Raw genomic sequence first — 26,209 nt, 5'->3', positions numbered from 1 at the left:
TTCTTAAATATTTTTTGAGCATTCATATTTAAATTGTGGAAATGGATTCTTTTTTTTGGATGGTTGATGATTTCATAGATGCTGGACTTTGTTTTTGTTGAAAAGACTCTATGGACTTTTTTTTTTACAAGGGGCACTGAGAGGTTTTGTTTGAAGTCACGTACATTAAGCTCAATAAACAACAGAAACCAGAGTGACCTGGGGAAGATGTTTACAGAGAAATGACATGTCAAGATTTATGAGGGTCAGGAGGTTCTGAATGGCTGCTTGTGGTTTTGCTTCTGAGATAGTGTTTTGGTTCAGTAGGTGTATGGACTGTATTTGAAAACAATTGGAGATAAGCCTCCCGGAGAGCAGCCACCACCAGCTCATCCTTTTCCATCTCAGAAGCCCTGAGAATCAAGGTCAAGAAATAGAGACACTGAAGCAGCATTTCTCCGGAGACGCTCCTGAAAGGCCTGCCAGATTAATCCTAGACGTCTCATGAAAAGAACTGCTCCAGAAGAGATCCCAGTGACCCGTCACTGTATACCTGGACACCAGACCAAAAGGAAGAACTGACATCCTTCCATATCTTTTTTTTTTCTCAAAAATTGGCAAGTATTTAGCCAAAAGTATTTTTTTGTAACAGAGCTCTGCAGAGAGAATCTCTATTTTTTCAGTGTGTGAGTGTTTGTGTGGGGTAACTTAAAAGGGACTCCCTCTGCTTCATTTTCAGGTTGGGCAGCCTGTTCTAACTTCAATACTGGATCGGCTTGTTGAGCCTCAACTAGGGAAAATTGGATTAACCCATTTCTTGAGTCCTCTAACTTCTCAAAGGTTTCAGACAGCCAGACAGCATGGTCATCAGTCTGCAGTGCCAGTTCAGTCTCCTCTGAAGGAGCTGGTTTGGCCATGGAGCGTCACCACACAATCGGGGAACAAGTAGGGGACCATCTCCTGCAACTGCCCCATCATTCTGACCTCCTTCAGTCTCTCTTCCACGACTGGGGAAGCTACCACCTTCACCCCCGCCAGATCATTACCTCAGAGCAGATCGACAGGCAAACTAGGGAAAATTGCCATGGTCACTGGTCCTGAAATTAGGTTGCACTCCAAATGCACCCGATACAAAAAGGTACAGGCGTACACCGCCCTCCGATATCATACACTACCATTCTCGTATTCACCGCACTCTTTGGGGGAAAAAGTAATGCCTTTTCCCAGCAAAAGGGATCTGGTGTCCCCTGTATCCCTGAATATGACAATGGGCTTGCTTGCCCCACTTGAGGGGTTAGGATTACTCGCCCTTTGGATACAAAATCCTGATAACCTTCAGGGACCTTATTAAATTTTCCTGCACCCACAGCAGTATGTTTCTTGGGTCTTACAGCTGTTGCAGTTAAAGCCACAGCCTGCTCTGCTGCGCTTTCCATCAGGGCCCCCTTCTCCTGCACTGGTCATGTGTATTCTGATTAATCCTCCAGCTTTTCCCCGTATTTCAAGCAGAGGTGATCTGCCTTGTTAGAGTGGAAACACACAGGTCTTGGGTCTCACTCCTGCTCTCAGCACCATCTTTTTTGGCTCGAGGAGGGCCCCCGTGTGTCCTGCTTTCCTCCATCACCCAGGGCTGTTTGGGCTCCTATCACCCTCCCACCCTTTATCCTTTTCGGGGTTGTGGGGGTGACTAGGGAAGGGTTTCGCTTGGAATGCGGACTTATATATCAGAGAAAATTCATCACCCAGCACTACGGCCTGCCTGGCCCTTTGAACTTTTTGTTGCACTACGTGGGTTTTTGTAGAAAGGGGAGGAGAATTTTTAAATGCCTTGAAGAATCATCTCTGAGGTTTTCATATGTGGGCTGTACTTTAAGGACCCTTAACCACTGGTCAAAAGCCAGCTGCTTACTTCATTTACCAGGTCTTTGCCCACTCACTTAACCTTTTTATATCCCTTTGTAGCCCCCTTATGTCCTCTTCACAAGTTACTTTCCTCTCTATCTTTGCGTCATCAGCAAATTTAGCAAACATAACTTCGGTCCCTTCATCCAAGTCCTTTGTAAAGATTTGAGCACTGATCCCTGTGGCACACCACTTGTTACATCTTGCCAACCAGAAAATGACCCATTTATGCCTACTCTGTTTCTAGATAGCCAATCTTCTATCGATGCCAATATGTTACCCCCGACATTATGAGCTTTTATTTTCTGCAATAACCTTTGGTGTGGCACCTTATCAAATGCCTTCTGGAAATCCATGTACAGTACATCCACCTTTACCTACAGCACATGTAACTCCTCAAAGAACTCCAATAAATTGGTTAAGCATGATTTCCCTTTCACAAAACCATGTTGACTCTGCCTGATTGCCTTGAATTTTTCTAACTTTTAACATTTTCCCTAAGACAGATGATGTTAAGCTAACTGGCCTGTACTTTCCTGCTTGCTGTCTCCCTCCTTTTTTGAATAAAGGAGTTACATTCGCTATTTTCCAATCTAACGGAACCTTCCCCGAATCGAGGGAATTTTGGAAAATTAAAACTGACACATCAACTATCTCACTAGCCACTTCTTTTAAGACCCTAGGATGGAGTCCATCAGGACCCGGGGACTTGTCAGCCTGCAGCTCCAACAATTTGTTCAGTACTACTAGTGATGGTAATTTTCTTGAGTTCCTCCCTCCCTTCCATTTCCTGACTTACAGCTAGTACTGGGATGTTACTTGTATCCTCAAACACCAAAAGATTTGACTGAAGACAACATGACTGATTTTAACATAGCGTGAACAATGGGGTGTTCTCTGATTAAATTACCTGAAATGGCCTTATCAATACTGTCATCAGGGGCCATCGACACCCATTGACTTTGAAAGAGCCAACCCCCACCAAGTGAGGGGTACAGCCTTAAATCTGAGTGCATGAGTGAAAGTCATGAAGCTGAATTCCAAGACTATAAAATTTCAGTCATGTAAGACAGCAAAGCTTCCTTCGCCATTTAGAGAAAGACAGAGACTAAAACTTTGAGTGACAGAAGCAGAACTGCAAATAAAAGGTGTGAGATCATAGTTAAGGCAGGGACGAAAGAAATCAGTTGCAAATACAATAAATGAACTTTTACTTTCAAAGTTCAGCAGAATAAAGAAAACTTTGAAACTTTGTGACAAACGTACAATAAGTATAAAAGTTGATTTGTTTTGTCCTTTAGATTAATGGATTATAATAAAAAAATATCATAAATTATAAAATGTAGGATTGAAAGGTACTGTAGGAAAGGATGGAATGGAGCCATTATAAATGTGTAAAGATGCAATTCCACAAGTTGTTATCTCCACTACATACAAAGAATATGTGGAAATACACAAATCTGATGGTTTTGGTTCTTGGCAAATTATTTAAGTTTGTCGGGGCGGGGTGGGGGGGGGGGGGGGCATGAGTCTTCACCATCTCTCTCAATAACAACATTTTCCAGAGACTAAATCTGTTAAACAACGGAATATAATGGATGCCTAGGAATAATTTCAGGTTATTAGTCATATGTAGGTTTCCAAGACGATGCTGGAAATCACGATGGCAAAAACAAGCAGTTTATAACGATTATCTGCCACCTTCATTGAGAAAATCAGGTGATCCATCAAGTCATATAATGCAAGACACCACCCAGATTTTAATAAAAGACTGAGTAAGTCAGTGATTAGAACATAATAGAAGCAGGAGTAGGCCATTTGACCCTTCAAGCCTGCTCCACCATTCAATAAGATCATGACTCATCTTCCACCTCAACTCCAACTTCCCACACACTCCCCATATCCAAAAAATCTATTGACCTGTGTTGAGTATACTCAATGATTGAGCATCCACAGCTCTCTAGAGTAGAGAATTCCAAATATTCAAAACCCTCAGTGAAGACATTTCTTCTTATTTCCGTCGTAAACGGCTGACCTCTTATTCTGACGCCCCCAGCCAGTGGAAACATCATCCGAGCATCTACTTTATCCCTTAAGCATTTTACATGTTTCAATGAGATCAACTCTCATTCTTCTAAACTCGAGGGAATATAGGCCTATTTCTACTTAATCTCGCCTAAAATAATCCCTTCATCTCAGGAATCGAGTGAACCTATGTTGCATTCCCTCTAAGGTAAGCACATCCTCCCATCGGTAAGGAGAACAAATCTGTACACAATACCCCAGTGTGGTTTCATCAAGGCCTATATAATTTCAGTAAGACTTTGTTATTCTTAGCCTTTATTACAAAAGGATAGGAGTATAACATATCATTTGCTTTACTAATTGCCTGCTATACTTCATGTTAACTTTCTATGATTTATGTCCAAGGACACCCAGGTCCCTCTGAAGACCAACATTTCCCAGTCTTGCACCAGCATTCTGCTTTTCTATTTTTCCTACCAAAGTGGATAACTTCACACTTTTCTACATTATATTCCAGATGCCACAGTCTTGCCCACTCACTTAACCTGTTTATATCCCTTTGTAGCCTCTTTGCATCCTTCCTCACAGCTTACCTTCCCACCTAACTTTGCATTGTCAGCAAACTTGGAAACATTATACCCGGTCACGTCATCAAAGTCATTGATATAGATTGTAAATAGCTAAGGGCCAAGCACCAATCCTTGCAGTATCACACTAATTACAGCCTGCCAACCTGAAAATGACCCGTGCAGTCCTACTCTGTTTTCTGTCCGTCAATCTCAATCCATGCTAATATACTACTCCCAATTCCATGAGCCCTAATTTTGTGTAATATCCTCTTATGTGGCACTTTATCGAATACTTTCTGAAAATCCAAAAACACTACATCCACTGGTTCCCCCTCATCTACCCTGCTAGTTACAATCTCAAAAAACTCAGATCTGTCAAACACAATTTCCCTTTCATATTATGATTTTCTAAGTGCCCTGTTGCCACATCCCTAGTAATAGATTCCAGCATTTTTCCTACTACTGTTGTCATGCTAACTGGTTTATATTTCCCCATTTTCTCTCTTCCTCTTTTTTGAATAGTTAAAATAGTTGGGGCGGGGTTGGTTATATTTGCTACCTTCCAATCCACGAGGTCCGTTCTAGAATCTAGGGAATGCTGGAAGATCGAAACAATTGCATCCACTATCTCTACAGCCAGGTCCAGGGGATTTGTTGGATTTTAGTCCCATTCATTTCTCTTATATTGATTTCTTTCAAGTTCCTCATTCTCACTAGACCCTTGGTTCCCCACTATTTCCAGAATGTTTTTGTTGAGACAGATAAAAAGTATTTGTTTAATCTCTCTGCCATTTCCTTATCCCCCCATTATAATTTCCCCAGTCTCTGCTTCTAAGGGAGCCATTTTTACTGTCACTAATCTCTTCCAATTTACATACCTATAGCAGCTTTTACAATCTGTTTTTACGTCTCTTGCTAGTTTATTGATATTCTATTTTTTCTTTTCATATCAATTATTTTGGAATTCCATTACTGAATTGTAAAGTCCACCCACTCCTCAGACTTACTACTCTTTTTGCAATTATAAGCCTCTTCCTTTAATCTAATACCATCTTTAACTTCGTTAGCCACAGCTGGACTACTATTCCCATGGTTTTTGTACCTAAAGGGAATGTATAATCATGGTGGATTATGAATTATTTCTTTAAACGTTTGCCATTGCTTATCTACCGTCATATCTTTCAATCTAGTTTTCCAACCTACCTAAACCAACTTGTCCCTCGTACCTACATAGTTTGCTTTGTTCAGATTTAGGACCCCAGTTTCGGACTTAGCTAAATCTCTCTCAAACTCAATTTAAAATTCTATAGTGAAATGAGAACAGAAAGTGCCAGAAATACCTAGCAGGTCTGGCAGCATCTGCAGAGAGAGAAATGTCACTCTTTCCCCAAAAGCTCCTTAGCTACAAGGTTATTAACTAACCCTGTTTCACTGCACAATATAGGATCTAAAATAGCCTGCTTCCTACTTGGTTCCCTGACATATTGATCTAGAAAACTATCTTGAACGCATTCCATGAACTCATCCTCCACACGATTACTGCAAATTTGGTTTGCCCAGTCTGTGTGGAGATTCCCCCATGTTTACTATATTACCCTTGTTACATGCACCTCGAATTCCTGACTGATACTCTGCCAAACACTGCAACGACTGTTAGGGGGCCGATAATCCAATCTCACCAGTGTTTTCTTCCCCTTGTTGTTTCTTAGCTCCACACAAACTGGTTCTACATCTAGATTTTCCAAGTGAAAATCCTTTCTGTCTACTGCCTTCATCCCATCCTTTATTAGCAAGGATCCCCCCTCCCCCCTCTTCTATTTATGTTTCTCTTCTAAAAGGGAAGTATTCTGGAATATTGTGTTCCCAACCTTGGTCACTATTATGGCTACTGGATCAAATGCATTTATTTCTATCTGTGCTATTAATTCATCTATTTTGTTGTGAATACTTCACACATTCAGAGCTTTTAGTATTAACTTTTTTCTATTTTTCCTAGATGTCACTATAGTCACTAATGCTTTATTACCTTTGCTAAGGTCTCTGTCCCTTCCTAATCCATTCTGCTTATTTTTACCCAAATCGCTACTCTGTTTTACAGCACTAACAGTTCTCTTACTGCTTTTGAATTTAAGCTTTCCTGAATCCTTCCACCCCATTCCCCACCCACCCCCCCCCCTTTAGATTAAAGCCCTATCTACTGTCCAAGTTCTTCGATTCGCCAGGACACTGGTCGCAGTCCGGTTTAAGTGCAGCCCGTCCCAATAGAACAGCTCCCTCTTTCCCCAGTACTGGTGCCAGTGTTCCATGAATCAGAATCCCTGCTGCCCACAGCACTCTTTCAGTCACACATTTAACCTTCTAATCTATTTTCCCTGTGCCAATGTGGATTTTAGTAAGGCATTTGAAAAGGTCCCACATGGCAGACTGGTCAGTAAAATGAAAGCCCATGTGATACAGGGGAAGGTGGCCGGTTGCATACAAAATTGGCTCAGGGCTAGGAAACAAAGGGTAGTAGTCGACGGATGGTTTTGTGAATGGACAGCTGTTTCCAGTGGCGTTCCACAGGGCTGTGTTGGGTCCCTTGCTGTTCGTGGCATATATTAATGATTTGGACTTAAATGTGGCAGACATGATTGGGAAATTTGCTGATGACACAAAAATTGGCCAAGTAGTTGATAGTGAAGAGGATAGCAGTAGACTCCAGAATGATATCAATGGTTTGGTTCAGTGGGCGGAAAAGTGGCAAATGGAATTCAATCCAGATAAGTGTGAGGTAATGCATTTGGGAAGGGCAAATAAAGCGAGGGAATACACAATAAACAGGAGGATATTTAGAGGGAGTAGAAGACATGCACCTTGGAGTGCATATCCACAGGTCCTTGAAGGTGGTAGGACAAGTAGACAAAAGTAGTAAAGAAGGCATATGGAATGCTTTCCTTTTCTGGCCAAGGTACAGAATACAAAAGCAGGGACGTAATGCTGGAACTGTATAAAACGCTGGTTAGGGCATAGTTGGAGTATTGCATACAGTTCTGATCACCACATTACAGAAAGGACATAATTGCTCTGGAGAGAGTACGGAGGAGATTTACAAGAATGTTGCCTGGGCTCGAAAGTTGTAGCTATGAGGAAAGATTGGATAGGCTAGGGTGGTTTTCCTTAGAAGAGGGGGCTGAGGGGTGACTTAATTGAGGTGTACAAAATTATGAGGGGTCTAGATAGAGCAAACAGGAAGGACATGTTTCCCCTAGCGGAGAGGTCAATTACGACGGGGCACAGATTTAAGTGATTGCTAGAAGGATTAGAGGGGACATGAGGAAACACTTTTTCACCTAGAATTCACTGCCAGGAAGGGTGGTAGAGGCAGAAATCCTCAATTCTTTTAAAAGAGACCAGGACATGCACCGGAAGTACTGTAGCCGGAAAGTGGGATTAGATTGGACGGCCTGTTTTTTCGGCCGGCGCAGACACGATGGGCTGAATGGCCTCCTTCTGTGCTGTAATTTTTCTACGGTTCTATGTTTCAATTGGGTGTGGCTCAGTTAACAAGCCAGAGAACCTGTGAGTTTCTGCATTTTAACTTCAATTAGATAATGCCAAGCTTGGATTTAAACCCCGAGATTGTAAGAGGAAAGAAATTATTAAAATTATTTCCCCTTCGTTTTATAATATAAACTGTAGATTGGCAGGATCATTTTTATTTCATTTCCTTCGGTACCGGCCGGCAGTGAGTATCATGGTAGTAACTGACACCCTAGATGCTCTATGCAGTTGTCATGTGATGACGTCCTTGTTGAATAACTTTTCATGTAGAGGCGAGCCTCTATAAACAATGACCAAATCACACGGACCTTCCACAGTGTGGACTGCGACACCGACCACTCCCTGGAACGCAGCAAAATTAAACTCAAACCAAAGAAGCTACATCACTCCAAGCAGAATGGCTGCCATCAACACTAACAGAATTTCTTACCCACAGCTGTTACATAAGTTTCTAAATTCACTTGAAAAAGCCCTTCAAAACACTCCTGCAGGGGATGCAGAGACCAAGTGGGCCCATATCAGAGATGCCATGACCACCTTTGGCAAACGTGAGAAGCAGAATGCAGACTGGTTTCAATCTCACTTTGAAGAGCTGGAACCTGTCATAGCCGCTAAGCGCACCGCACTGTTGAACTACAAGAAAGCTCCCAGCGAGTTAACATCCGTAGCACTTAAAGTAGCCAGAAGCGCTGCAAAAAGAACAGCCAGGCGCTGTGCAAATGACTACTGACAACACCTATGCAGTCATATTCAGCTGGCCTCCGACACCGGAAACATCAGAGGAATGTCTGATAGCATTAAGAGAGCCTAGGGCCAACCATTAAGAAAATCGCCCCCCTCAAGTCTAAATCAGGGGACACGATCACTGACCAATGCAAGCAAATGGACCGTTGGGTACAGCACTACCTAGAACTGTAGTCCAGGGAAAATATTGTCACTGATACCGCCCTCAACACAGCCCAGTCTCTGCCAGTCACGGATGAGCTAGACGAACAGCCAACAAAATCGGAATTCAGTGATGCCATTGATTCTCTAGCCAGTGGGAAAGCCCCTGGAAAGGACGGCATTACCCCCGAAATAATCAAAAGTGCCAAGCCTGCTATACTCTCAGCACTCCATGAACGGCTTTGCCCGTGCTGGGATGAGGGAGCAGTACCACAGGACAACCCACTATAAGAACAAGGGTGACCGTGGTGACTGCAACAACTACCGTGGAATCTCCCTGCTCAGCATAGTGGGGAAAGTCTTTGCTTGAGTCATTTTAAAAAGACTCCAGAAGCTGGCTGAGCATGTCTACCCTGAGGAACAGTGCGGCTTTAGAGCAGAGAGATCCACCATTGACATGCTGTTCTCCCTTCACCAACTACAGGAGAAATGCCGCGAACAGATGCCCCTCTACGTTGCTTTTATAGATCTCACCAAAGCCTATGACCTTGTCAGCAGATGTGGTCTCTTCAGACTACTAGCAAAGATCGGATGTCCACCAAAGCTCCTAAGTATCATCACCTCATTCCATAACAATATGAAAGGCACAATTCAGCATAGCGGTGCCTCATCAGACCCTTTTCCTATCCTGAGTGGCGTGAAACAGGGCTGTGTTCTCGCACCTACACTGTTGGGATCTTCCTCTCTGCTGCTCTCACATGCATTCAAGTCTTCAGAAGAAGGAATTTTCCTCCACACAAGATCAGATGGCAGGTTGTTCAACCTTGCCCGTCTTAAAGCGAAGACCAAAGTATGGAAGGTCCTCATCAGGGAGCATCTCTTTGCTGACGATGCTGCATTAACATCCCACACAGAAGAGGGTTTGCAGAGACTCATCGACAGGATTGCGGCTGCCTGCAATGAATTTGGCCCAACCATCAGCCTCAAGAAAACGAACATCATGGGACAGGACGTCAGAAATGCTCCATCCATCAATATCGGCGACCATGCTCTGGAAGTGGTTCAAGAGTTCACCAGTAACCTGTCTCTTGATGCAGAAAATCAACAAGCGCATGGGAAAGGCATCATTTGCTATGTCCAGACTGGCCAAGATAGTGTGGGAAAATGGCGCACTGACATGGAACACAAAAGTCCGAGTTTATAAAGCCTGCATCCTCAGTACCTTGCTCTACGGCAGTGAGGCCTGGACAACATATGTCAGCCAAGAGTGATGTCTCAACTCGTTCCATCTTCGCTGCCTCCGGAGAATACTCGGCATTAGGTGGCAGGACCGTATCTCCAACACAGAAGTCCTCCAGGCGGCCAACATCCCCAGCATATACACACTACTGAGCCAGCGGCGCTTGAGATGGCTTGGCCATGTGAGCGGCATGGAAGATGGCAGGATCCCCAAGGATGCATTGTACAGTGAGCTCGTCACTGGTATCAGACCCACCGGCCGTCCATGTCTCCGCTTTAAAGACATCGGCAATGGCGACATGAAGTCCTGTAACATTGGCCACAAGTCGTGGGAGTCCGTTGCCAGTGATCGCCATAGCTGGCGGACAGCCATAAAGGCGGGGCTAAAGAGTGGCGAGCCGAAGAGACTTAGCAGTTGGCAGGAAAAAACACAGAAGCGCAAGGAGAGAGCCAACTGTGTAACAGCCCCGACAGCCAATTTTATCTGCAGCGCCTGTGGAAGAGTCTGTAACTCTTCAAAGAAGAAAAACTAGAGATTTATCAAGTAGTAATCCAGTTATTTACCAGAAAATAAGTCAGTGTATAATTTAAATTCTTAGTTATGATCTATTCTAACAAAATCTTTGCCTGGCAGTCAGCAGTAGGAGCTGTAAGAATTAGAGCTCAAATTTTACCACATTACCCTAATGTTGTAACTTGTGCATATTTTGGGATGTTGATATCCTGGATAAACTCGACTTCCCCACTCAAATTCTATATTCAACACAGAGCACCCATCATGTGCAACATACAAAGGGATAATAACCGACATCAAACGGCGTTTCTGGATTATTCTTAACAAAACACTTACAACCAACAAACTTTAAAAAAATTAGACCAGCAAGTCTCTAATTTTGTTGGATATTTCCATTGTATTTCCATTCGCTCAAGTTTTTAAGTTATGATCCTCTACGTTTGAAACTGACCCAGTTCATGAGCGAATATAATGTAACTATAATTAATTTTCTAACGGCAGTGAAGATGCTTTTTCTACTCTCTCATAAAGTTGTATCCTTCACTTTAATTTCGGATAGGGTACTTACCAGTTCCTCCGACAATATTCCTCGTTTAGCCCTTGCAGATGCATTTTCAACGCCGCCAGAGTGGCCATTTTCTGCCTTTAGTTGTGGCCGTTGCTATGGACACGGGGCGAGTCCACTGCATCACCACAGAGGTAGGGGCCACTTTAATAAATTGCATTCGCAGAAAAGAATAGCGGCTGCAGCAAACATGTAAGAACTGAAATTTGGTCATAGTTTTTTCGGATGACAACACATATTTTTTAATCCACCGGACTGTAACTTGAATTGTGAGGAATAGGCCATATGGCTAGAGTTGTGTTTTTAATAGTTTGAACCGGCTTCCGGTGGACGGTTGCTTTTTCCCGTCGTCCCTTGGGTAGGGCATGGTGGCGCCTGGAGCTTGTTAAAGGGAAATAGCTGACAATTGTTTATAACACCTTTAAAACACCATTGATGTTCGCTGCGACAAACAAACAAGCTCTGCGTAATCCGGGCAGCAGCTGGTGAGTACACGGTGCCACGTCGCTGTGCAATATTTGCCATCGTTTAGTTCACATGAGTGCACAGCTTGGGAAGGGGAGGAGAGGAAAGGCCCGGTGCCCGCTGTCATTGGTCGCTTGCCTGCTTTGCTGTTGTTGTAAATGGGTTCGATCCATCACGCCATCTGAGAGCGTTTCTATTGAAAGTAAGGTTGCAAGTTTGCCCCGCCTCCATCCATCCCACCACATGAGCTTTACACATCGTAGGCCTTGTATTGTCATCAGCCAGCGTAGAAGCAAAACAATCTACATGTTTTGTATGTAACTTCGGAAAGTTGGCGCCAGTTAATCCCTTCCTCAAATTTATCTCTGCTCATTGGGTTTGTAATTATTGGTTACGTTTCAAATCTCGGGGAATTATTTCGAAGAAGTTTCTACTAGACCTTTGATAGGAAAAAAAAATTCATATACACCATTGAAAGTAAACAAAGTGTATGAAAGCAGGAAAAAAGGGTTTCTGGTTCCCAAGCAGTCTTAAAAACTCAAAAAAAATGATTTTCTCTGTCAATTGGGGAAAGAACTAGTGTTTTAATTTGGGGAGCATGGACGATGATAATCTTTGCTGTTGGATATGTATGGAAGTTGTGTTTTCCTTGTCTATATTCTGATAGATCAATAATCTTTATTTGAAGTTAAATTCTGGGTAAGAATGAAAACACCAATTTATCAAATTGGTGTAATGTATGATATATAATATATAATAATGATACGGTCCCCGGAAATGCAGAAGGTTTAGGCAGGCATCAAGATCGGCGCAGGCTTGGAGGGCCGAATGGCCTGTTCCTGTGCTGTACTGTTCTTTGTAGGGCTGAGAGAAAAGTTGGATGAGAAAAGACTAAGGTCTACCTGTAGGAGTAGTCTTTAAGATTCATTAAAGGAAATGTACACTCCTAATATAACATTAAATGCTACATTATAATGTTTTCAACACCATATTTTTATTTTTAAATAAAAACAGAAAATGTTGGAAATACTCAACAGGCAGCATCTGTGGAGAAAGAGAAACAGTTAATATTTCAGGTTCATGGCAAACAGGATTAAGGATAATCCCAAGGCTTTTTATACATATATAAAGAGCAAGAGGGTAGCTAGGGAAAGGGTTGGCCCGCTCAAGGATAGAGAAGGGAATCTATGTGTGGAGCCAGAGGAAATGGGCGAGGTAATAAATGAGTACTTTGCATCAGTATTCACCAAAGAGAAGGAGTTGGTGGATGCTGAGTTTAGGGAAGGGAGTGTAGATAGTCTCAGTCATCTCATTATCAAAAAGGGGAGGTGTTTGGTGTCTTGCAAAGCATTAAGGTAGATAAGTCCCCAGGGCCTGATGGGATCTACCCCAGAATACTAGGAGAGGGTACAAGGGAAGAAATTGCTGGGGCCTTAACAGAAATCTTTGCATCCTCATTGGCTACAGGTGAGGTCCCAGAGGACTGGAGAATAGCCAATGTTGTTCCTTTGTTTAAGAAGGGTAGCAAGGATAATCCAGGAAATTGTAGGCCGGTGAGCCTTCCATCAGTGGTAGGGAAATTATTAGAGAGGATTCTTCGGGACAGGATTTACTCCCATTTGGAAACAAATGAACTTATTAGCAAGAGGCGGCATGGTTTTTTGAATGGGAGGTCGTGTCTCACTAATTTGATTGAGTTTTTCGAGGAAGTGACAAAGATGATTGATGAAGGAAGGGCAGTGGATGTTATCTATATGGACTTCAGTAAAGCCTTTGACAAGGTCCCTCATGGCAGACTGGTACAAAAGGTGAAGTCACACGGGATCAGAGGTGAGCTGGCAAGATGGATACAGAACTGGCTCTGTCATCGAAGACGGAGGGTAGCAGTGGAAGGGTGCTTTTCTGAATGGAGGGCTGTGACTAGTGGTGTTCCGCAGGGATCGGTGCTGGGACCTTTGCTCTTTGTAGTATATATAAATGATTTGGAGGAAAATGTAACTGGTCTGATTTGTAAGTTTGCGGACGACACAAAGGTTGGCGGAGTTGCGGATAATGATGAGGATTGTCAGAGGATACAGCAGGATATAGATCGGTTGGAGACTTGGGCGGAGAAATGGCAGATGGAGTTTAATCCGGACAAATGTGAGGTAATGCATTTTGGAAGATCTAATGCAGGTGGGAAGTATACAGTAAATGGCAGAACCCTTAGGAGTATTGTACGCCTAGGCAGAGAGATCTGGGCGTGCAGGTCCACAGGTTACTGAAAGTGGCAACGCAGGTGGATAAGGTAGTTTAAGAAGGCATATGGCATGCTTGCCTTCATCGGTCGGGCATAGAGTATAAAAATTGGCAAGTCATGCTGCAGCTGTACAGAACTTTAGTTAAGCCACACTTAGAATATTGCGTGCAATTCTGGTCGCCGCACTACCAGAAGGATGTGGAGGCTTTGGAGAGGGTACAGAAGAGGTTTACCAGGATGTTGCCTGGTCTGGAGGGCATTAGCTATGAGGAGAGGTTGGATAAACTCGGATTGTTTTCACTGGAATGACAGAGGTGGAGGGGCGACATGATAGAGGTTTACCAAGTTATGAGCGGCATGGACAGAGTGGATAGTCAGAAGCTTTTTCCCAGGGTGGAAGAGTCAGTTACTAGGGGACATAGGTTTAAAGTGAAAGGGGCAAAGTTTAGAGGGGATGTGCGAGGCAAGTTCTTTACACAGAGGGTGGTGAGTGCCTGGAACTTGCTGCCGGGGGAGGTGGTGGAAGCAGGTACGATAATGACTTTTAAGAGGCATCTTGACAAATACAAGAATAGGATGGGAATAGAGGGATACGGTCCCCGGCAGTGCAGAAGGTTTTAGTTTAGGCAGGCATCAAGATCGGCGCAGGCTTGGAGGGCCGAATGGCCTCTTCCTGTGCTGTACTGTTCCTTGTTCTTTGGCTTTTCGTCAGAGTTTTCCACAGATGCTGCCAGACCTGCCGACTATTTTCAACATTTTCTGTTTTTGTTTCAGATTTCCTGCATCCACAGTCTTTTGCTATTGGAGTGTTACTTTAAAGCTCATTGATTTTTTTTTTCACAAACAGTCAAGATCAAGTGCAGCCTTCAAGTAACATGTTTGGAGGATGGGGGATGATTGGCTTTGGGCATGTAGAAGAATTCAGTCACTATTTTAAAGTTTATGCCCATTTTTATATATTTCCATTATAAATTTCTGTATCCACAGTTATAATGGAAACTGCATATGTAAACTTACACGCTGTAATTACATTGTCCTGCTGGTGGTCTTGCTGAGGTGTTATCAGGATATAACAACTCTGGCAAAGCTGCTTTATTGCCCATTCCCTTGCTGCCCTGAGAGGATGTTGCCTGGTCTTCTTCGAATAAGAGTTTTTATAATTAGATGGCTTGCAAGGCCACTTCAGGGGCAGTAAGACTCCATAGTGTGTGCTAGCGTCACAAGTAGGCCAGAATGGATAGGTGTGGCGCAATTCTTTCCATGTCGGCCATCAATCACCATTTGATACAATAGCAGCTTATATAGTCAACGCTACTCCACAGATTACTAATTCAGCTTTCTGGTTTGATCTGCAGTAGAGCCTGAGTTGCACTTCGGCTGCTGAGAATTTTTTTTAAAATTCATTCATGGGATGTAGGCGTCACTGGCCAGGCCAGCATTTATTGCCCATCTCTAATTGCCCTTGAGAAGGTGGTGGTGAGCTGCCTTCTTGAACCGCTGCAGTCCATGTGGGGTAGGTACGCCCACAGTGCTGTTAGGAAGGGAGCTCCAGGATTGGCTCATTAGGAACCTGCTGTTCAATTTGCATGTGTGAAGTAGATGCTGGCCACTTTGTACATTGGAAGGTCTTTAAACTTTGTGAGTCAGTTAGTTGGTTTGTGCGTGTGTGAAAGTCCAGTCTGCATTGTGACACCTGGGAATTGGGCAGTGTACATCAAGGAGTCTTTGACCATGGATACCATCATAATTGTGTAATTTTTTTGGCAAAATAAAATTAGGAAGAAAAGTTTAGAATAACATAATTGGCACTTCTATACTTTAGTCATTCAACTGGAATGGAGAAAAGCACAGACTTAAGCACTTAATTGCATTAAGTTGTGAGGGGAAGTGAAGAGGAAAATAAGACTGGCAAGGAGAGGATATGAAAATAGAATGACAGTTAACATTAAAGGTAACCCAAAAATCATCATCTGGCATGTAAATAGTAAGCAGGTAGTAAGAGGTGGATTGGGTCCTATTAGGGACAAGGAGGGTGATATATGCTTATAAGTGCAGGGCAAATCTAGAATACTTAATGTATCGATGTTTACCAAGGAAGAGGATGCTGACAAAGTATCGGTAGAAGCGGAGATGATCGAGGTAATGGATGGGGTAAAAATTGATAGGCAGGATCTACTGGAAAGGATGGCTATGCTTAGAGCGAATAATTTGCCTCGTCTGTATGGCTGCTTCCCAGGTTGCTAAGGGAAGTGGGAGTGGAGATAGTGGAAGGCCTTGCCATAATCTTAAATCCTCCGTACATACGGGAGAGGTGCCAGATGATTGGAAAGTAGCAAATGTGTCAAGCAAGAGTTTAAGGACATTCCTACAAATTACAGGCCAGTCAGTTTACCATTAGTGGTGGGTAAAGTGACGCCATGATACCTTGTGGTGATGTCTGCAGTGGAAGAAGGTGTTGGTGACGTATAGTTCATTCAGGGCACAAAGCTCAAGAAGTCATTGATACATATAAATGACTTTGATATTAATACAGAATAAAATTTCAATATTTGTAAATGATGCCAAACTTGGAGGTGTGGTAAGGAATGAGAATGATACCAATCGACTGCAACAGGACTAAGTGATACCTGACATACACTGGAAAGGAGACATTTCTCACTATCTCACTTGCTTCTGACTGTCCCCTCCTAGCTGCTCTTCCTGATCAAAACAGATAATGCACAAGCTTCGGGAACTCTGCTGAGATGAGCTTCAGACATCCTATTCTATTCATCACCAAGACAGCACCTCAGCAATATTGTTTTCCTTCTCCCCTATCTTGCCTCCTCTGCCACTTATCTCTGCTTTTGTTACCTAAAGATTTAACTTCTTTGATGGAAGACCTTCCTTGTTGACCTCTTAAATTCCTCTTTATGCAAGCACCAACTTGCTCAAAATTCTTCCACCTGCATTTTGTCCAACACTAAGTCTCGTTCATTCATCAGCCTTCTCCTCACTGACCTCTACTGGCCAGTACTGAATTCAGATTATTGTCCTTGTTTACAAATCCCTTTGCGGTTTCACTCGACGCACATTTGCAACCTCCTTGAGCCCTGTGACTGGACCTGCATTTAATGATATTCTTGGCATCTGTCTGGGTCCCACCCTCTGTAATTCCTTCCATAAACCTCTTCACATTGCTACTTTCTTTCTACCTTTTTAAGAATCTCCTCAAACCTACCTTTTGACAGTAGCATTAGCTTAGTCTTTTAAATCTTGGACCTCTGTCTGTCTCTTATGCGAAGCACAGTGAAACATCTAATCATGTTGATGATACCATACAAATATAAGCTTTTTTAAAATCTTGCTTTGATAACACATCGAAAATATGGTGATTTAGTTCTTTACAATATGTATGAATTCATATTATTCTCCTGAAATTAGTTTACAAAACATTTTTTCTCCTATTTTACTCGTTATTTTTCTTCAATTTCATTATGTTCCCCTCTTCTCCTGACTTGAGACAGTAGACATCCTGTTCACAGACTTTTGCTCCATGAACAACTTCTGAAAGGGGAACTCCATTGATTTGCCCCATTGTTTTCCTTAGCATTGCTTTTTGCCTGTCACCATAATAACTTGGCTGAGATTAAAAATGTTACTTGTGGAAAATCCCTAAAATCAGATCGAGGTGAAATTTCCTGTGGGGGGCCTAACTGGAACATTTACGCACGTGTGCCCATTTTGCTGCTGTCAATTTACACCTACATTTCCTGCCAATCTCATTAGCATGCACCAGAATGTAAAAATTGGCACAAACAAGTCTTAATTAAGGCCTGAGGACAGTGCAGAGCTCACACCATTTCCTGAATTTTATGGGCCTCCCTGAGTTGGGTTGGGGGTCCATGGAATCATGACAGGAGTGGGGGATGGGAGGTGATGGAGGGCCCATAACCAAGCGATTTTGCCAAGGATGGGTTAGGCTGACGACGACCTTCTCGCCCATAGGCCAATTGAGGCCCTTAAGTGGCCTATTAATGGTTACCTTAGGGCCTTTTCCCACCACCGATGGGATCTAACCAGCGGCAGGGAGTGCCTCCGCCATGCGGGAGGTACCTTGTAAAACAAGGCGCACTCCCTGCGGGCTTTTGAGGGGAGTCCCTCCTCCATGGGCAGTCTGTGGCCCACGGAGGAACCCCAGTGGCAAAACCTCCACCTCCAGGACCCCCCCTCCCCCTGGACCATGCCCACCTTCCCTTGCTGGGGCCTTCAGGTCTGGCCTTGGTGACCCCACCTCACGTACGTCTAGTCCAGGGCTCCAGTGCTAGGCCTGGGTCCAGGCCTCTGCAGTACCGACAGTTGCTACCACTCTTGGTGTCGCTGCCAATACTACTGAGCTGCAGGCTCTCTGATTGGCGGGATCCCTGTGTTTAAAGGGATGGCGATCCCGGCACTGGAAATTTTGCCTCTGGAACAATGGAGGATTGCGCCGTGGGCGTGAAAAGGTTGAGGCGGGGTCCCCCTGCCTTTTCAGCCTGGCCCCGGGAGTCCCGCCACCTCTGCAAGATCCCGGCCCATATATTCTTTAAGTTTGAAAGTTAAAGCTTTAAGCCTTTGAACCATTGTTGATGCACATTACGTACAATATGTTTACTAACATACGATTGTGGAAGCTTTTCACTTTTTTACTGTGACTCGTACTGATGCTATAGAATTGCTTTCAAAGAAACAGAAAATATAATGCATGTCCTGTAAGGATAAATTTAAGAAAATAAATTGCCTAAAATAAATCACAAGATTAAGAAAAGTGGCTTAGTTTCCTGCTACGTCTAAAATTTTGGGTGCAATTTTATACCCGTTCTGAAGCAGTATAACACAGGAAATTTGCTTGTGCGGCTCTTTTGCCAGGGAACAGAGCCATTATAATGAGCCGAGATGTGTTCAGGTGCAGACTTTTATTTATTTAGAGATACAGCACTGAAACAGGCCCTTCGGCCCACCGAGTCTGTGCCGACCAACAACCACCCATTTATACTAATCCTACATTAATCCCATGTTCTCTACCACATCCCCACCATTCTCCTACCACCTACCTACACTAGGGGCAATTTACAATGTCCAATTTACCTATCAACCTGCAAGTCTTTGGCTGTGGGAGGAAACCGGAGCACCCGGCGGAAACCCACGCAGTCACAGAAGAACTTGCAAACTCCACACAGGCAGTACCCAGAACTGAGCCCGGGTCGCTGGAGCTGTGAGGCTGCGGTGCTAACCACTGCGCCACTGTGCCGTCCAATAATTGCTTGTAAAAATTCGAGAAAATTCAGATGTAGTTTAATTGTGAGTGTAACCATGTTTTCTCTATCTGCTGTGTTAGGTATTTGCTTTATGTCTTGATTAACCTTTTCTCTGGACAAAATTGGACACAAAATTTCACCCATGATCTATAACTTTGTTCATGTGATAATGTACTAATGCAGTCAGATGCGCACTAGATTTTTAAAAAATGTTTAGTACAAATTAAAATACACTGCAAAGGTTTGTAGTGCAGCATAAACTTTTTTTTTCCATAGCCAACCATGAGCACTGTTTTGCAATTGTTTGGAGAAAGCTGTTTAAGGAATAAGCCTACCTAAAGCCATTTGTATTGCTGGATAAATCCATTCCTAAAAAGTGCATATTTTCAAGTGCTTGGGCAGGAAGCGGAAGGCAAAGGACAGAAAGAAGGACTGAATTTCAGTCGTCAAATTAATGACCTGAAATTCATAGAAAGAAAGTCTTACATTTATGCAATATCTTCCATGACCTCAAGACATCGCAAAGCACTTTGCAGCTAGTGAAGTACTATTGAAGTGTAATAGTCACTGCCAAAATGTAGAAAACATGGCAGACAGTTTATACAGAGCAAAGTCCCTGAAACAGCAATTGAAAATGAGTGGATAGTCTGTTTTAGTGATGTTCATTGAGGGGAAAATATTGGCTAGGACAGTGTGGAGAACTCCCATCTCTTCGAAATAATGCCTTGGGATCTTTTACCTCCATCTGAGAGGGCAGACAGGGCCTCGGGGGATCAGGGATTTAAAAGGAGCAGTGGCAGCGAGCAGCATCTGATTAAAAAGAGTGGGAATCCCGAGCACCAGGGTTTTAGCAGGAGCAATGGCAGAAAGCAGCAGCTGATACCAGAAAAACAGAGGGAAAAACTCAAAAAGTGATGTCATAGTTCATATAGAGTGAGGAATAGCAGTAGCCGAGGAATCAGAGCTAAGTGTTTAATTTATCATTTATCTTTACCTTTAGATAAACAAATAGATCTAAGAGATAAGAAAAGGGTGAGACTGAGAGTGGCATGGAAAAAAAAATCGCAGTGATGATGTAGTACAAACAAGGGTGGAGGTGGTAAGCTATAGATAAATTAACTTTAATCTATCTATAACTTAAATTAAAGTAATTAGTTTAAAAATTAAAGAAAAATAAGCTAAGTTGATTAAATATATAAACTTTAAGTAAATAAAACAAGGTTAGATAGAGATGGCAGTGCAGGTGGTTTGTTGGAGTTTGTGGAGAGCATTGCAATCCTGGACAACCATATCTGCAGTAGGTGTCTGCATCTCAAGGAACTTTGCTCAGAGTTGCTGAGCGGGAGTCCAAGGCACTGACATTGCAGGGCATGATGGAGGACAAAGAGTTACTTGGGCACTGTGATCCAGGAGGCTATCACACCACTTGGGTTAGGAAGTGGTGTAGGTCATGGACAGGAGGATGGATGTGACTGTGAGTCAGGGCGGGTAAGGTGACTCCAGGTGTAGTGTGGGAGGAGCCTCATTCTTTGCTCTTATCCAGCAGGGATGAGGTTCTCGCTGCCTGTGTGGATGAGGGCAAAGTCTGCAGGGTGGATGAGCAAACTGACTGCGGCACTGTGGTACAGGCAGCCATTCAAGTGGGGGTAGTGAAAAGGAGTGTGATAGTGGTAGGGGATAGAATAGTCAAAGAGATAGATGCTGTTCTCTGCAGCCACGACTGGGAGTTCTGAAGGTTCTGTTGCCTGCTTAGTGCCTGGGTTAAGGACATCTTTTGATTGGAGAAGAGCATGGAGCGGGCCGGGAGGATCCTGTTGTCGTGGCCCACGTAGGAACCAACCATAGGTAGAATTCTGCTGAAGGAGTCTAAAGAGCTAGGGTTCAAATTAATAAACCGAATTTTAAAGGTAATAGTCTCTGGATTACTGTCTGAGCCACGTGCAAATTGGCATAGTGTCAGACAGATCAAAGAGCTTAATGGGAAATGGGTTTTGATTCATGGTGCACTGGCAACAATACTGTTAAAAGAGAATTGTTCCATTGGAACAGGCTGCAATTACATTGGGCAGGAACTGGTGTCCTGGCGAATTAAATAACTAGGGCTGTCGATCGGGCTTTAAAGTAAGAAGGTAGGTGGGACTTACTGCAGGAGAACTTGTGGACCTACTACACCAGGAAAAAGAGGTAGCCAGTTTACTGCCTGTTTGAAAAAAATATTTTTGCTTAAAAAAATTATACGTTTTTAATTGGCTTGTGCATACCAATACATTGAGAGTGCAAGCACTGGCACTTCTCCACTTTTTAGTCTGGTCCTCCTTCTGAATGCTGGACACCAGGCCTAACAGGTGTATCTATGTTGAGCATTCCAAGAGTGCAAATAGCAGGGAAGATGGTGGAGGCAGTGATAGACAAAAATTACAAACCGATAATTTATTTCACTTTCTTAAGCTATCTGTTGCTTCCCTAGAAGTATTTACTGTCCTGTACCTGGTAGAACTTGTTTTCCTTTGGCTCTGGTGAAAACACAAATATAGATATCAAAAGGTTTAAGTCTATTGGAACAATGTGCAAAAAAACAATCAGATGTTTCTAGCTGGACTTATTTGAGATTTTCAGAAATATATTGCATTATTAGAGCGTATCTACCCAGCTATTTATCTTATGTTATCACATTTTTTGTGAAATTTTGTCTGTGTTGACAGTGTTGTAGAATCATAGAGGCTGCACTCTCTTTTGCTAAGTACTTGATCATGGCTGCCCAGCAGCAATTCAGCTCATTCCTCCATTTGTGTGGTGCGTGCCTGTTTGAAATCTGCAAATCTCCAAATCACCATGAGGGATGAAATTAATTAGTTTTATTATTAATCACTTGTATAAGTACACGTACTGTTGTGAGTACAAGTCTTAAATTGACATCCATTTGAGTTGCTGGTGACATTAGCTACTGGTTCCTCAAGTCACAATTCTTTTAGGTGGTGTGTGTGCTGTACCACAAACTATTGTGATGTGGTCCTTATATGAATCAATTAATTTTGTAATTGCTTTTTAATAAAATTACCACCAAGCATGATCAGTGGTTGATATCAGTGTTTACCCAATCATGCTATTGCAATTTTGGTAAAAAGGTTTATGACTACTGATAATTTTAAGTCCTTTTTTTTGACACTACATTTGAATTAAACAATGTAAGTAACAGCAAAGTGGAAACCCTATGCTTACATAGATACTTTGAATTAAGAGTAGATTGTATTCCTTTCATTTGCCTTCTAGCACTAGAAACTTTCCACACAACATGTTCAGAAATGCTAATAATGTTGTGTATGAGTAACTTATTACATTGGCTTCTAATTGCTGTAAATATGCAGTCAAATTGTAGACTGAGTTGATTGTAAAATTCCATAATGGTTTGTTGTGATTTTGTTGAGTATAGAGTGTTTTGGACTGAAGATTGAAATATATATATTGTGCAGAGAGACCTGTCCTTCTACTCACCTTGATTCAGAAACAATCATGAAACACACATTGCTTTCTCTGAACAACAGATTTTGAATATAAGAATAGGATTGTACCTGGAATAACTTCCCTGCTTATTTGGCCACAGCTACTGATAAAATATAAGGTTACTTATACTATTTAGCAAAGGAAACCTTCACCATGATTAACAGCCACTTAAACAGTCCCGATCATTATGCAAACTTGTAGTTGTGCTTGGGTCTACAGTATAAAGTTGATTAGATTTGACACGTGGATTCAATAGCATCTACTTTAATCAACCATTGTGACTCCATTTTGAAGGTGACCTTTTAATAAGCATATTGTTGGAATTATCAGAAGTCTATATATACACACAGTATCAAGTTCTTATCTGGTCATAAAAGGCTCTGACTATCATGTATCTTACTGTTATTTTCTTAAACTACATTTTATGCAAGTTAGATAATCTTAGGCATAACATTCAGTATTTTATTGGAGGGTGAGTGGGGGAAGAAATGAAGTATTACCTGAGATATTTTGGTAGATATACCAAATTCGTCCACTATAATGACCCAGGATATTGGTAGAATGTAGGAAGGTACAAAAGAATTTGCAGCCCATCAAGCCAGCTACGATTCACTGCTTTTCCATACCCTTGAAATACTCTAGTTCATAATCACTATAACTGGTACATGTTCACTAGTGACAGAATAGTTGGAATGCACCAAAACTACTATCATTATACTTTAGTGTATAGTAGAGGTTTAATATTTGACTCAAATGGTCAAATTTAATCCATTCTGTATGCTTCAATTAACTATAATTTTTTATATTGGTAAAGCTATCAGTTACATTGTGGAAATGCAAACAGGATAAATTATCAAGATGTTTCACCTATTTTCAGAGATGGATATCAAAACTAGTAACACCTAGAGACTTCTAAACTATGACTTGTTAATTTATCTGCTGTGATGATGACCATGTATAAATTTAGCTGTAGCAGTGTTGTAAAGGAAAGGACCTGGAAATTAGTTTAGGCCAGTTTTTAAGTACCAAATGGGTGCAGGGAACAATCCTTCCATCCAAAAAAGAGACTCGAGGAACATGACAAATCAGTCCTTGGACTTCATCTACATAATAACTGAGCTGAAGAATTCAGTTTCAGACCAGACCGCCTGTCTAGCCAGCAGCAACCCTCAGGTAAGTCCTGGGGTAGAAGGATAGCCAAAGGGCAGCAACTGCCACCAACTGTCAGAACTGCTGTGCAGCCTGGAGGATCAATTAACTTTTTGATGTCAGCTGAATCCACGTCAAGGCCTGACACCTGCTATGCTTAGGACAATCCAATTTGTTAGAGGGGTCCTACAACTGGTGTTGGTCTCCACATTAGTATATGTAAGGAATCTGATTTAATTCAGGGTAGAACTTTAGAAAAACAGCAAAGGGTGCAAGACTCTGATGAGAGTTGTCCAAAGACTTCCTAACAGTTGTGATACAGTAGTGGGGTGCATAATTTCAGAGAGCAGGAAAGCATATAGCAAAGGTAAGGCAGTTATAATGGGAGAGTTCACTTTTCACAAAGACTGGGAGTTGAAAAATAGCTCAAGTTGTAAAGGTAATGAATTTCGAGATTGTTTCAGGAAACTATCTTGAATATAATGATCGTGATTTTCAACTCCTCCTGTCTGACGGAAACCCACAATGGGGATATTTAAAATGCAGGAAATGACTTAGCCTCTAGAATTTCGCTAGCTTCCCAATGTGTACTGCTGTCACCTTGCTCTTTTGAACAGGCGAGCAAGATACCCAGCGCATGCCGACGGGGTCTTGTTTCAATATGAAGATCAGGGCCCAATTACAACAATGAGCACTGAGCTGCCATTTTAGTTTGAGGCCTGAGCAGGAGAGCAGTGACGGCTTCACTGTCAGGCCACACGTGTCAATGGGGTGATCGTGGGCCAGGAGGAGGAGTGGGCCTCCTGGATTCACAAGGTAGCATTGGGCCTTCCTTGTTACTGGCTGTCCCCTCCCTTCCCACCCCCTCCTCCTTCCCACCCCCTCCTCTTCCTACCTCCCCTTCACCTTTTTCCCCTCCCTGACCACCCTCACCCCTCCCCTTCTCACCCTTCATCTTATCTCCTTCTCACCTTCCATCTTATCCCCACCCGACCATCTGCCTGTCCCCAACACCTGTCCCCACACTCCCCAGACAACCCTCCACCTCTCCTCCCCCACCCAACCGCTCCGCCTGTCCCCCCCGCCCCTCTGCCTGTCCCCCTCTGCCCGCCTGCCATGTCCCTCCGCCCGTCCCGCCCCTCTGCCTGCCCCGCCCTGCCTGCCGCCCACCCGATCAGCCTGTCCCGCCCGACCCTCCGCCCGTGCCCCCCCGTCCGCCTGCCTGACCCTCCATCCCTCCCCCCACTCCCCACCCTCCATCTTCCTTCTCCGCCCAACCCCTCCCCCTGCCCAACCCTCCGCCTGTCCCCCCCCACCTGTTCTTCCCCCCCCCCCCCCCCCACCCAACCGTCTAGCCTGTCCCCCCCGCCCAACCCTCTGCCCTTCCCCCCTCGCCCAACCCTCCACCTTTCCAGCCCCGCATATCACCACCGCTACTACCACCAGCATTATTTGACTGCTCGGAACCAATCCTGCCTTCCGAATTCCCACCTTTAACTCGCTGGCAAGGTCGTGGATTTGGTCAGGCTTGGACAGAGACGGAGAAAATTTATTTAAATTACATGGCATTTAAGATCAGCTGAACCTCCATGTTCCTGAGCTCTCTGGTTTAGCCACTTGCTTCTGAGCCCGCATGCACTGTACTCGCCCCTCCACTCCATTTTAAAATCAGGTCCAATATGTTTTGGAACAATCCGTGCAATATTTTTAAATCAACAATAATTAACCAATAGTCTGACTTTAAGACAAACTTTGACCATAACATGAAGAGTTTGACAATATGTTTGAGAAGTACAAAAAATCAGACACAAAGCTAGGTTTCAAACTAATGTAAGGCTGACTTTAAAGGAATGAGGCATGAGCTGAGCATGTTAAGTAGAACTCAGCTGTTAACAGTTGAACCATCAACAACACAGTGGGCGATATTCCAAGAAGTATTTACCTGGGAGGGAAGAGACCATGATCAGCAGACTTTGATCCTGCAGATGCTGTTTTTGTGTTTTTTCGCATTTTCTGAGGGGGCGGGAGGCGTTCAGCTCCGTTTTTACGGCATTTCACTCTTTGCGATTGGAGATCTACTGTGGTGGTTGTTTTCCTGTTGGTTGGGGTCTTAGTGCCTGTCCAGGGAAAGCTTCAAGCACAAAATGGCTGCAACCAACAACAGAGCTCCAGGCCAGCAGGTGAGTAACACTGTTAGGGTGGCAGTGAAAGATAGCGAAGGAGGTGCACCAATCGACTGCGCCTTCATTAAGCAAGTCCTGTTTGAATGCCGTGGATTCCAAGCTGCAGACATCTTCTGCCTGCAGAACTCCCCAGCAGTGGCTATTTTGATGTGACATTCAAGAGCGTAGCGGGATG

General features: G+C 43.3%; 2 protein-coding genes across 11 annotated transcripts in view; one reads left to right on the top strand and one right to left on the bottom strand.

Annotated features, from left to right (window-relative positions):
• Positions 1 to 11,708, bottom strand: part of spata17 (spermatogenesis associated 17) — a 381,466-nt gene extending 369,758 nt beyond the window's left edge. For 5 of the 6 annotated variants that reach the window (XM_068045058.1, XM_068045059.1, XM_068045061.1 and 2 more), the window contains exon 1: positions 11,225 to 11,708. In XM_068045058.1, the coding sequence (XP_067901159.1) occupies positions 11,225 to 11,292 (68 nt within the window). In that variant the 5' untranslated portion in view covers positions 11,293 to 11,708. The remainder of the gene's footprint in view (positions 1 to 11,224) is intronic. The other variant, XM_068045057.1, reaches the window with a different exon arrangement.
• The window catches only part of LOC137376453 (G patch domain-containing protein 2-like), a 331,069-nt gene continuing 316,432 nt past the window's right edge, over positions 11,573 to 26,209 (top strand). For 4 of the 5 annotated variants that reach the window (XM_068045054.1, XM_068045052.1, XM_068045056.1 and 1 more), the window contains exon 1: positions 11,573 to 11,706. In XM_068045054.1, the coding sequence (XP_067901155.1) occupies positions 11,657 to 11,706 (50 nt within the window). In that variant the 5' untranslated portion in view covers positions 11,573 to 11,656. Of the gene's footprint in view, positions 11,707 to 25,956; positions 26,032 to 26,209 lie in introns of those variants that run through there. The other variant, XM_068045053.1, reaches the window with a different exon arrangement.

Source organism: Heterodontus francisci, chromosome 13 (genome assembly GCF_036365525.1).
Source record: "Heterodontus francisci isolate sHetFra1 chromosome 13, sHetFra1.hap1, whole genome shotgun sequence".
Taxonomy (NCBI): domain Eukaryota; kingdom Metazoa; phylum Chordata; class Chondrichthyes; order Heterodontiformes; family Heterodontidae; genus Heterodontus; species Heterodontus francisci.
Note: the sequence above shows the minus strand (reverse complement) of the source record. Positions and strands in the feature narration are given on the sequence as shown.